General features: G+C 42.1%; 2 protein-coding genes across 4 annotated transcripts in view; both read right to left on the bottom strand.

Moving 5' to 3' along the window:
* Positions 1-1,327: 1,327 nt before the first annotated feature.
* On the bottom strand, positions 1,328-5,030 carry si:ch211-246m6.4 (basic helix-loop-helix transcription factor scleraxis). Its single transcript, XM_005919935.2, has 2 exons — positions 4,121-5,030; positions 1,328-2,362 (listed from the first exon to the last, which is right to left on the bottom strand). Exons 1-2 carry the CDS (start codon positions 4,628-4,630, stop codon positions 2,327-2,329), a joined length of 546 nt encoding a protein of 181 aa, XP_005919997.1. The 5' UTR covers positions 4,631-5,030; the 3' UTR covers positions 1,328-2,326.
* A 4,561-nt stretch (positions 5,031-9,591) lies between these two features.
* Positions 9,592-12,819, bottom strand: part of si:ch211-246m6.5 (von Willebrand factor D and EGF domain-containing protein) — a 46,888-nt gene continuing 43,660 nt past the window's right edge. For 2 of the 3 annotated variants that reach the window (XM_042219880.1, XM_042219878.1), the window contains exons 31-33: positions 12,066-12,161; positions 10,911-11,008; positions 9,592-10,569 (exon numbers count right to left, since the gene is read on the bottom strand). In XM_042219880.1, coding sequence (XP_042075814.1) covers positions 10,450-10,569; positions 10,911-11,008; positions 12,066-12,161 — 314 coding nt within the window. In that variant the 3' untranslated portion in view covers positions 9,592-10,449. The remainder of the gene's footprint in view (positions 10,570-10,910; positions 11,009-12,065; positions 12,162-12,819) is intronic. The other variant, XM_042219879.1, reaches the window with a different exon arrangement.

The raw sequence follows: 12,819 nt of genomic DNA on the forward strand, positions 1-12,819 counted from the left end.
GCACCGGTATCGGATAAAACCTAAATGATACCCATCCCTACCTGTAATTATAAAATATATTTTTATTGACTGATATTTTTTTTACTGAAATTTTTATTGTAGACAGGAACATTTGTTGTTTAATACTTTATCTAATTTGGTCTAGTATGAATGACTGTGGAAGAGGTATTTATTAGCAGGAAAAGCTGTAAAATTTATTTTAAAAAATACAGTTAAAAGTCCAAAACTTTATACCTTCCTTCATATTCTCCAAAGCTGGAGTCCTTGTCAAGCCAATATTTCCCCTATTTCCTCCACATTTGCCTTTATTTTTTGGCGTCAATGTAAAGAAATTTGCTCTTGGTATCTCATCGGTTTAAATAAAGGTTGCATTGACTCACTACACAATCTTGTGGTCCAAAGTGGTATTACATCAAAGTGCAGCCTAGTCCTAATTTTACTTCTGTTGATGTCTCTAAACATAATAAAAGACACTTTAGACATAAATCAGTCTTTTCTTTTCTTTTGACTGATTAATGTCATTTTGGGAAGTTACACAAAGCGTGCTTTTACAGAGTTTGCAAATTACAAGCACAACATACAGTTTAAGGCCCACAAATGAGAGACAATTGAAGTTTTGATATCATTGTTTTTATTTTTATTGTACAAAAATACATTTTTCTCTTCGAGCAGCTTCTCAGTATGTGCGATGTGCAAAGAACACAAGTTGTCAGGTATTCAAGTACTTCTTACTCATTGGATTTGGAGGTAGGCCTTCATATTTCAAAACACAGGTATGAGGTAGTGTGCAACAGCTCCCAGTCATAGTTTAGTGCTGGAACAATAAAAATTGATGGATCCAGCTGATTGAGAAGGATTAAATACACCCCAATTTAGAGCAAAAGGAAGCCTATCGCACAGTGTTTTTACAGTGATGAGGAAACCGTGTAACAATGCAAAAGTAAACATTTACGCAAAGAACTTTATCTTGAAATCAGGCCAAAAACATAACTTCTGACGCACATACAGTTACCAGGAAGTTTCCAACTGGACCTTCAAATTAAGAACACACTGCTTATTTCAGGAAACCGTTTTAATGCTAAATGTCCTTCAGTATCTAAGTGTATCCAGATTAACTGGAATTAACCTCCCAATCTTGTGAAATCATGCAAAGCACGCTGAAAATAACTCAACCGATCCTTCACTAAGTTCCCATAGAACTAAACGACACTCTTGTGTTTAATGGGATATTTTATCCCACAAAGGAAGTACTTTGTCCTGGAAAGATGGCAGCAAAACAAACTGCAGAGTCTGACTTTAGTCCACATCCATAATTCTTTTCAGTGCCAAAAAAAAAAAGAAAAAAAAAAGCTTGGCATCACAGAGCTTCTAGGCCAAAGCTGGTATTACTGATGTCAAACACCAGTCACCGGTGCTGATGGCAGCTTGTTGACGAAACAAACACATTCTTGTACGCTCATCCAATTCAGTGTTGTGGGGCGGCTGGAATCTATACCAGCTACCAGAGGTGGGATACACATCCTCATACTCAGATCATTACTATTCAGATAATCTGGTCTATTATTGTAAAATATCAAATGAATAACAGACCACTTTTCCTTTAGGAGACATGGCTTTCTCCATGTGATCTGTTAAAATGGTGGCATTTGGGAATTTGGGAAGGAACAAAAGGATTTTCCAGAGTGCTTTGCATGCTGGGATCAACTCATTATAAGGTTTTCTTGCGACATTTTCACTTTACGAAAAATATGCTCAAAAATTAACCAGGTAGACATAAGAAGAGTGGAGTAAGGAAACAGCAGTGTAATCCAGTGTGTAAATTTCAACATCTTCACTGACTGTTGTACTTCTGGGGGATTAAAGTCCTGAGATATTGACATGCAGGGTTTTTTTTTTCCGCATGTATATGAGCATTTTTGCAGTTCCCACTGTTCACTACTATAGGCAACACATCAGTTAATGCCCCTTTAAAGCGCAAGGTAACACTGAACTGACAGCAGCCACTAGTTTAGTTGTTTTTTTTTTTAAGAGGTCAGACATAGGGTGGTGGGGTGTCCAAGGGGTAGTTTGTACTATTGGTGGGACCAAAATAGCCCCACGTCAGGTGCTACTTTACACATCGGCTCAGGTTACAGTTCAACCAAAACACAGAGGCTCCAGAAGCACATGAGCATGAACAGAAAGTGCTTTTCAGTGTTTAAATCTGTCCTTAGTTTTCTCGTCTCGTCCAAAAATAAAGATATTTATATTCATATATGTACAAAGTCCTACATGTAAACAACACCACGGGGTGGTGGACTCCTCGCCTGTCTGGTGCCAAGAAGTTTCACACAGCAGCTGAGTGTTTCGATCCATCTCTGAGCTGTGGAGGCAAAAACAAACACACTAACAGACTTCAGTGAAACCACCGTCACAACAACCGCATGATCCTCATCTCTAAACAGGTCAGTTAAAATGTGTGTTGTTACAGATTTTTACCTTTAAATGTAACAGCGACATAATAATCCCGATCCTGTGGCAGATTCTGCTCTGCATTTATAACCGTAAAGGGACCGAGCCAGACTCCAACACATGCTGTAAACACTTGTGACCCACACGGATTCACAAATGTTTCATGAACAAAGAAACATTTGTGATGCTCAAATCATTAATTTAAAGTCTGCAGCTGGGTTGAGGGCTCTTGAAGGCACCACAGCCTGATTTCATTTTGTGGTGTCAGTCAGTAAGGAGACAGGTGCCACTAGCTATGTAAAGACCGTGCATCATTGGGTCTGCATTGAGCAGATCTGTGTGGTTTGAGGACCTGAGCAGACCCAAACAACAAGTGATAGCGTCTCACGGAGCCAGAGGAATCATGGATGTGGCTAAAAGCATCTGTGGTACATTCTCCCTGTCCTTTAAAATGAGATTTCAATTGTACAGTAACATCAAACGACAATGCGAAGAAACAGTGTTGACCTCCTCAAAGCATGACTATAACTATATACACCAATAAATTTAAAAACATGCAATAAAAAACATCCTAATTATAAATGTCAAAAACTTTTTTTTCATGTCTTAACTGACTGTATATAAAAGATGGACATAGCCATGTGGGCTCAATGTGAGAGTTTTTGAGCCAGCCTAAAGTGGTGTATATGAGCACTTTGGCTTGTAACCAGTGTTTATTTTGATTTATTTTAATCGACTAAATGAATATGATTATAATTGACTAAACCTAAAACTGACTATAAAGTGTAAATATTTGTCACATAAAATGCAAATTTTGTTTTCATGCAAAACAAAGAACATTGAAGTTGTATAACAACAACACCAGCAACCTTGGATGCTGAAAAGTTGTATTGTTTCTCTTTGGCAGATCAAATGTGCCATCTAACCTTACTGCATGAAGAAATTCATTGTGATTGGATCACTTCCAACCTCATCCCGCCTTTCTACACAATTGTTCTGATTGGGTCTCACCTTTCCAGAATGTTTTTATCTAATTTTTCTTTGTTGATAAACGTGTCGATACATTTCATTATAATTTTTGTCCTCGTGCATGACTTATTAGTTCTCCTCACCTCTTCTTCCTGTTAAAAGGGAGTTTTTCCTTCCCACTGTCACCAACTGCTTGCTCAATCTTCTGATTTCTGGGGTTTTCTCTGTACTATTGTAGGGTCGCTACCTTACATTGTAAAGCACCTTGAGGCAGCTGTTTTTATGATTTGGTGCTATATAAATAAAATTGAATTATTTAGTCATCTTGTCATAACAAAAGGTGAAAAGTATGACAAATTATTATTTGGCAAACTTAACAGTGGTTGTAACCAGACTGTGTCCATAATTTTTTTTTCTTCTTTACTTTAATTCCCTCGTGGCTGAATCTCATGCTTCTGTGTTGCCACCATATTGTTACGTCCCCTAATTCATGTTCATGGAGGCAGGATGTGCCCACAATTAAAATGATCACAGTTCTGAGTATTTGCAGGCAGTTTGCTTTGGGTTTATTACAGAAGAATCTGACCACCCCCTAACTGTTTCTTGCCCCCCTCCTTATGTCCACGTGCCACCCCACCCCCAGAAATCCGAGAAACGTCCCTGGCACTAATCGACTCTATGGGTGTGAGAAGCCACTCACCAGCTTCCTCTGGTTGCTGAGGCAGAAGGTGCAGATGGGCCGCAGGGAGGGTGCGTTGAGGGCGGCGGGGCCGTGCAGGATGCTCTGGTAGCGCAGGCAGGGCTGTCCGTCCAGGCAGTCCTCTCCCAGCAGCAGCACGTTGGCCAGGTGGGAGATGTAGCTGGAGGCCAGGCGCAGTGTCTCGATCTTGGAGAGTTTCCTGTCGGCGGGCTCGGTGGGGATGAGCGTGCGGAGCGCCGTGAAGGCCGTGTTCACGCTGTGCGTCCTGTCCCGCTCCCGCGCGTTGGCCGCCTGCCTCTGTTTGCTCACGCCGGGCAGACGCGCGTCTCCTCCGCTGCTCCTCCTCCGTCTCCTTCTTCGTTTCGGGGCTCCCTCCTCCTGGACCACCTGCCCCGGCTCCCTGCGCGGCGTGCAGCCGCCGTCGGAGCTGTTGCTGGCGCTGTCCAGGTCCTCCAGGTCTGAGGTGAAGCAGTCTGGCTGCACGGTGCACTCGCTGCCGGTGGACTTCATCCTGGCTCTGCTGCAGCGTGACTGGAGCTGCTCGGCCGTGCGGGCGGCTCGCTGAACACCACTTTATCCTGGGGTGAAAATAGCTCTGGGGGTCGAGCAGCTGCCGCCGATCCGGTGACTTAGGGGGCCGGCACGCCATTTGTAATGACTGACGGCTGCTTTCTGGATCGCCAGCCCGCCACGGAGAAGAGAAGACAGGTGGAACGTAAAGGGAGTGGAGGAGGGGGGCACCTGTTGTGGTCTGGAGGATATGGGTTTAAATTAGGCTCCACCGAGGTGGGGCTCCCCTCAAGGCCAATAGGCCATATTCCATATTTGATTCAGACTGAAGCTTCTGTCCACCGATAAATGTTTACACTTTAATGGAAAATAAAAACAAAGGAACAATTCTGCAAATCATTTTCAGCAGCTTTCTCGTCATTTCTTTAAGTCGTCTTCAGGAATAGTTCTCCAGGCTTCTTGAAGGACATTCAAAGCTCTTCTTTGGATGTTTCTGCCTTTTGTTATGTTCTCTGTCAACATGATCCCACACTGCTTCAATAATGTTGAGGTCCGGGCTCAGGGAGGCCGATCCATGACTGATAGTGCTCCGCTGTGTGTTTTTCTGTCCAGGGATGATTTTACTGCATTGGCAGTGTGTTTGGGATCATTGTCATGATGAAAAATGAAGCTGTTGCCAATCAGATGGTCTTCCATGGTGGTTTAAAATCTGATGGGACTTTTCTGTGTTCTGTAATTCATGAATTTTAACAAGATCTCCAACACCACTGACTGAAATGCAGCTCAAACCATGACTGTGTTTTACTGATGGCTGTAGACACTGTTGTAGCTCTCCTGACCTCTTCTGTACATGCTGATGATGATTTGGACCAAACGATTTTGGTGCATTCATCACTCCATCAGACCTGTTGCCACTGATTTTAAGTCCAGTTCTTGCGTGATAGTTTTTCAAGCTTGCTGCTTCTTCTTTTGTCCAGTTTCCTCAATTTCTTTAAGGACACACTGCACACCATGATGAGATATGCCAGGTTTTCAGCTCATAGCTCTTTGGGAATCACTTTGTTGGTGCAAAAATACTATTTTATGTCAATCTGTCTTATCTTTGTCATTTTCATAGAATTATCTAAAGAAATAAAAACAAGTTATGTGTTTTTGTGAGGCTGTTAGTAACAAGGTGCCTAAAGAAACACATTAAATGTGGTTCTGCCTCTTTTACAGATTTGATCCACTATGGAGCGTTTTCTCTTCCTTCCTTTTTTTCATGGATGAATTACCAATGTTAATATTTACTGAAAGGAAACCATTTCACAGAGATTCAGTCTGGACCTCTTTGACTTTGAACTTTACTGTGTGTGTGTGTGTGTGTGTGTGTGTGTGTGTGTGTGTGTGTGTGTGTGTGTGTGTGTGTATTCACTGGCAGCTCTCCTGGCTTGGCTGTCGGCTCCGAGCTTCACTGAGTGAACAGTCCAGGTGTTTTCCTCCCTGTCCGTCCCTTCCCTTCCCGCTGTCTGTGCCCACCACGATGGACACACACACACACCTCCTCCTCCACCTTGCCGAGTGCCATCTTTGGCGGTGGATATAAATATCTGTGAGCACACTTGTGTGTGTGTGTGTGTGTTGCTGAAAAACCTCTCAGCCACTTTCAGGCTATCACTTTCATTCAGATTAGACCTGAAAGGGGAAGTGAGTTTAGGCTTATTGATGAAATTTATTCTTAACATAAACATTTAAATTTCTCAGATTTTTTTTTTTTTAAATAATCTTGATATATTTGTATTGTTGTCACCAGAGGGCAGTTAACTCCCAATCATCATTTCCACTCTTTTTGGGGGTTTTTTAGAGAGCGCAAATAACCTCCACAGATATGTGTGAGGCCCTGTTGCCACAGGAGGCCAAACAGGATTTAAATGAACATACTGGACTTAAAAGCCCCCCATTACTTTTTAAAAAAAAGTTAATATGGAACAATTGACTCAAAACAGCAGAAAAGTCAGCTGGCTCTTTTGCCTTTGGCTGAGAGAGGGAAGGAGAGGAATCCTAATTGGTGTTGAGCTAATGCAACCTCATTAATCTCTTAATCCTCCTTTCCTCGCAGCCTTTGTTGCCCCGACCTGCTGGCTGTGAACCTGTCTGGCCCCTGCAGCAAAGTCAAATGCCTCTCTGCTGCTGCTCTCAGCCAAAGTACTTATTGTAAAACCTTATCTTTAAAAATAGTTTAAAAGTTTACATAATTAACTAAACAATCAGCAAAATGTGAAGGAACAACTGGAGAGTTTATTTCCAAAGTGTTTATGTGTTGTGTTGTAGAGATAAAAACTAAAGCTGAACTAGGGCTGGGCATTCATGTAATACCATCTTGTACCAGAAGATGGTGCAGTGAGTCAGCAAACCCTTATTTTGCCAGACACCCTTTTCAGACGTTCTTATTTGCAATGACAGTCTGCCAGAAGTTAAGCAGCAGGTAAAATGCTGCCCCCGTGGTTAAAAAATAAAAGAAAGAAAACGAAATCTTGAATTCAACAAAGCTTAATTACAGAAGGTACCTGTAAGGAAATTAACAAATTAAAAGCATCATCAAGTTAAAAATACACCAGATCAGTGACGTAGCTAAGGGGAGGGCCTCAGGTGCCCCCTCTAAATTCCTTCTGGAAGTCATTTTTTCTGGGAAACAGCCTTTTTCTCTTCCATGCACCATAGTAAATACAACTGTAGACTTATTTACTCTTAAACTCATATAAAAATGGAGCCATCCATTTTGTTACATGCCACACCTAATGAACTTTTATGGAAGCAGGAAGCCTGTCCACAGTCTGAAAATTCAGCAACTCGTAATGATTTAATCACATAAGTGATTTAGTTTGGTATTAATACCCCCCCCCCCCCCCCCAAGTTCCTGTGCCACCCCATCTAAAAATTCCTGGAGACAGCCCTGCTTCCATATATATGCAGGTTTTTAGGAAGGACAAGAAGCGGTACCTCTAAAGGAGCTTTATTTTCTTACAAAACAGCCAGTAGCCAATGCTTTGATAAGAAATAACAGATTATACACTGATTAAGAAATATACAACAGCAAATATGTGACAATATAAAACAACAAAGTAAATAAATAAATACTCTTACTGAGGTTTGGATTCACGGTGAAAAGGACAAACCCTGAAGATTTACTGTAAACTGCTGTAAATGAGTGAAAGAACCCAATGAGTCAGCACAGTTAAACTGAGGACGTGTTAATGTGTTAGGGTGACAAAATATCTTTTAGTGTTGGGACTGCAAATAATGTTGAACCTCAGGTGAGGATTTTTCCTTCTGAAGTGTAGGTTTTGTAGGTTTTAGATGTTAATCAAGTCTGGAAAATAGTTTTCCTCTGCAGCTTAAGAGCAATTTCTCATCGGTGTGATCAATTCCCCAAAACAAACAAACATAAAACAGGGGTCCGTTCTTCGTATGTCGCTTACTACATCCAAGATCAAATCATCGCGCTAACTTTGAGCTCGCTATTCCGGTTCTCCGAACACACCTGTTGTTGACGATTAGTACAGCTGGATGAAGTAATGTGAGATCACTGGGTGGCTTAAAGGGGCTACGCATCGATAGTAGAAACATTGATCGGCAACCCTTTGATTGGTCGGCGAAAATGTCGAAGGAGCGCGCTCGTATTTTTCGGCAGCAGAGCAAGAACTCTTGATTGAGGGATTTCAGGAGTTTCAGAGTTTAATTAAAACGCAAGGGAACACTGCAAAGGCTGCAAAAGCAAGGAGAGAGGGCTGGCAGAAAGTTGCTGACAAATTAAACTCGTAAGTAATTTAATAATAAAAATAATAATGGATTGGATTTATATAGCGCTTTTCAAGGGCATTCCTCAGGAGAGGCTTTTACAATGTCCTCCTATTTTACCCGTTCCTCTCCACATCCACTGTATGCATTCTAGGTTCAGAGCAACAAACGCCTTCTTGGTGGTCAAGTCCAAAACGCTTATGACTATACCTGGTGCAACTAGGTTGTAGCCACAGCTGCCCTGGGGCAGACTGACAGAAGCCAGGCTGCCATATCGCGCCATCGGCCCCTCTGGCCAACACCAGTAGGCGGTAGGGTAGATTTATTATATTACACTATATTATATATTATATTACATAATATTTTTATTATATCCTCTTTCACATTAGAGCCACAACAGGACCCACTAGAACATGGGAACAAGTAAAAGTGAAATATAAGAATATTCTACAGAATGGTAATATTTATCACTTATATTGCTTTTGTCTCTTGGAAAGAGACCCTGAAATAATCTGTTTGTTTATAACAGCAACCAAGAAAAGGGCAGAGCAAAAAAAGACAGGTGGTGGTCCTGCACCCCCTCGTCAACAAGTTGGTTAAGTAAATAATACCCTCACGGGAAAATCGATATCTCTCTATGAGCACACTGTCGCGCTGAGCTAAAGGATCCTGTCTGTCCCGCATATACGTGAATCTGGCTCTCCTTATCAATCTTGCACCTTCCGCAATGGGTGGCTCGCGTATACGGACAGGACATGGCTGCGACAGGCTTCCCAAATCCACCTTCGCTTTTATAGCTGTGGTCTCTCATCTTGATTACATGAAGTAATTTACTATTACTACTCTAAAATATGACTTACATCTGAAATAATCAAATACATGAAATAGAATGATTAATAGTACATTTCCCTTTTTGTTAGGAGATGACCTGTATGTATCTGTATGGAATCAATAAAAGGATCAAGTGCTGCATTATCTTTAGTTACATTGATGTTATTTATTTATGGTAAAACAGTGGTGGAATATCGCTGTTGCTTTCGTATACATGAAGCGGACATACCTGAGTGGCCGCGATCTAATCCTGTTTACATAAAGTAAACCTGCTCCCGAGCAGGTTTACGCTTACGGATCTGTTGCTATGGCAGCAAGTCCCGGATGAGCTTCGGAGAACAGAACGATCCAGGATCACGCGAAATCGTCAACAATCTAATCCAGCTAACTTACTTAGCGAGGTACGAAGAACGGACCCCAGGTTGTCCACGTGTTAGCTTAGCTTAGCACAAAAATAAGCTGCCTTTTTCTCCGTCTTGTATGTCGGCATCACTATAGTTTCCATGCTAAGCTCAGCTGATGGTGACCTTTGGAGTCTGATTACGTCTTGGTGCTTTCCAGATCACCTGAGGGTTTTACCGCCGGCTGTTTGGTGTCAGCCTCGTGTGATAGGCAGCTGGAAAAAACAAAACAAATAAAAACATGAGGCTGGATAACTACACAGATCATCACTGAGAAGCAAAAAGACACAAACAGCAGAAATTTAACCTTATTTTGTATCTTTTAGTTGGTGTTTTATCTCCCTACACTTGATTATTTTCACTTTTTGTACTTTTTTTGTCTTTGTTTTGTCTTAACTTCTATTTTCTGCCATTTTATCTGCATCGTCTCTGTTAAGACTTTTAGCATTCCTCTGTTTTTTTTATATCTTGTATATCTTTTCTATACTGTAAATAATATTGTTTTAACTTTTGAATATTTCATTTTAATTCACCGTGGCACTTTGAATGCCTTAGTTTTACTTTTTCACTAATAATCCAATAATCACACCGTGACGCCTCTGCCTTTGTAAATGGAGGGACAGTAACTGCGTGTGCATATGTAAGCGTGTAAAACCTGAAGATAGTCAGATTAACAGTATTTTGTCTGTCATTCTGCAATTCATCTGATGTAAATGTGAAAAAAGGCACATAACTTTGACGTTGGATGACGAACCCTGTATTTCTCGTCCACACGTAATTTTTATTTTTTCTTGGCCTACTTGGCCTAACCTAACACTCCTGCTCATCCTCCAAACCTCCGTAACTCCTGACTTCCTCTTTAAAGATTCGCATGCAGAACTTTTGTATGTCCTTCTCTGCTGAAATTCCTGCACTTTGTCTGTCCTCCAGCTGGTGCAAAACAAACAAAACAGCTTCAGTTACTGGGAAGTTTGAAAAATAATAACAATGATACATGACATGTGATTGTAACGTGAGGCTGGACTGTGGCAATGAACTGCAGCTTGTAAAATCCAAACATATCATCTGTAAGTGGCCAGTTCATGAGGACGGACTCATGTGTTTCTGTTTTTCTTCATGTGAGTCTTCTGTCTCTCATCTGCGAATCTGACAGTCTGGAAAAAGTGACGTTCCTCCAAACAAGGAGTAACAAATAAAAGGCCAAGACACAGAAAACACTTAACAAGTAGATGCTCTCCTCTTTAAACTGAGGCTCCATGTTCAGTTCTTACCCTCCTGGCGCAGAACGACCCAGAGAATCCATTCTGGCAGGCGCAGACATTCGGCCGGATGCAGCGACTGCCGTACAGACACTTCTGCTCACAGAGAGCTGAGACACAACAGCAACAGATACACAGTTAGAAGATCAAATAAATCAGTCCTGCTACAACGTTCTCTGTAAGATCCCAGCTGAAGTTTATCATTCAAGGCACAAAGAAAACATTTCTGAAACAAAATGAGATTTAAAAAAAGCTCTTACTTTATATTTAGTGGGCCTGTGAGAGAAACATATCTGTACTAACATGGACTGCCACATCATTTGACAGAAATGAAAATGATCAACCTACTGAATTCAAAGACACCCTGAAAATCAGAGTGAAGAAATGATGCAGTGGGCTGATCCCGTTTCTTGGAATTTCATTGCAACAACTCAAAACTGTTCTCTGTAGTTTTTATGCAAGACTGACAACCTCGGGAACCTTGGATGGTGTCCCAGTCTGAGGTGCAACCTTGTGGTGTCAGATGGACCAAAACATAATGTCCAAGATGTAACATAATGTTGAGTGTGACAACGAATCAATGGTATCGATGCCTACGTCCTCCATGCATCCTGCCTGTTCTCACCACATGATGCTGGGCTTTGTCGCGCACCAGGAGCAACCCGGGACTCACTGCGCCATTATATGGTCTGACAGTCAGTCCAAGGATTTCATGGCAGTCAGGGTACGGTTGTGTAGCCTGCAGTGGTCTGTGGGATATTCCTCCCCAGACCATGACTGACCCGCCACCAAGCTGAACGATGTTACAGGCAGCCTAACGTCCTGCACTATAACACATCAGACCCTAAACTAAAGTAACTGTTTGTGTCCTGGGATCTCCTACATGATCCTGGACACAGCAAACTTTCTGACAATGGCATGTATTGATGTGGCGTCCTGGAGGAGTTGGACTACCTGTGCAACCTCTTTAGGGTCCAGGTCCAGCCTCCTACTGCTACCAGAAATGACACTGAGGCTAGCCAAAGGCAAAAGTAGTAAAAAAAAAAGCAGAGTAGGAAGGAAAAGCTGTGAGTGTCCTTCACCTGTAAGGCCTTTCCTGTTTTGGAGGTTGTCTTATTGTTGTCCCTCTAGTGTACCTATGAGTGTGTGTTTGGTTTTGATACTCACGGATCTGACACAGCGTGCCATGCCACCCTGGGGCGCAGTGGCAGGTGTTTGGACCGACGCACTCGCCTCCATTCAGACACTTTTGCAGACAGCTGGCTGAGAGGACACACGATGACAGAAAGCTCTGAACATCATCATCATCAAATATTTGTTCTGTTTTTCATTCACTTAATACATAATGTAAATTAACAAATTGACATCTACATTTTTAAATAGCTGAGGTGCAGGGCTGTGCTCACACCCGACATGTCAATCACAGCACACAGCCACGGCTCTCACAGCTGGAGTCCAACTGAAGGATGTGTCATGTGGTCTTTGTGGTCACAGAAGTCCACACAGAGCCCCGCCTTCACTCTGATGACACATTTAAATCACTCGACCGGAGTAGGACTTGAGGGTAACAACAGTTCTCCTAAGAAAGCTTGAGCAAGTCAGCAGGTAACACTTATCTATAATTAATCTCTTCTTCTTTTGAACTTCTGTCTCTTAGGTAACTGTTACCACTCTGCGAGGGTCAAAGGTCAGTCAAGTGAAACTCTGCAGGCACTACACCTGATGGTTTCCACATGTGAAGCACCTCTGCGGAGGTGTTGCCAGGTCAGTCTGAGAAACTCGCTGCGTGCTCAGGAGGTCGGCACGAAAGCAAGGCGAGAACAGAGGAACGTTTGCAGCGTTGTTTGTCACCTCACAAAAACTACAGAGCAGAATTTCATGAAACCTATTGGAGATGTGGATCATGGGTGAAGCAAGGACC

This window comes from Haplochromis burtoni, unplaced genomic scaffold (genome assembly GCF_018398535.1).
Source record: "Haplochromis burtoni strain Fernald_Lab_line unplaced genomic scaffold, NCSU_Asbu1 Contig_39, whole genome shotgun sequence".
NCBI lineage: Eukaryota > Metazoa > Chordata > Actinopteri > Cichliformes > Cichlidae > Haplochromis > Haplochromis burtoni.

Coding starts and splice junctions, on each gene's coding strand:
- si:ch211-246m6.4 (XM_005919935.2), bottom strand. CDS start 4,630: ATGAAGTCCACCGGCAGCGAGTGCACCGTGCAGCCAGACTGCTTCACC. Junction 2,363..4,120: donor TCAGCAACCAGAGGAAGCTG/GTGAGTGGCTTC, acceptor TTGCCTCCACAG/CTCAGAGATGGATCGAAACA.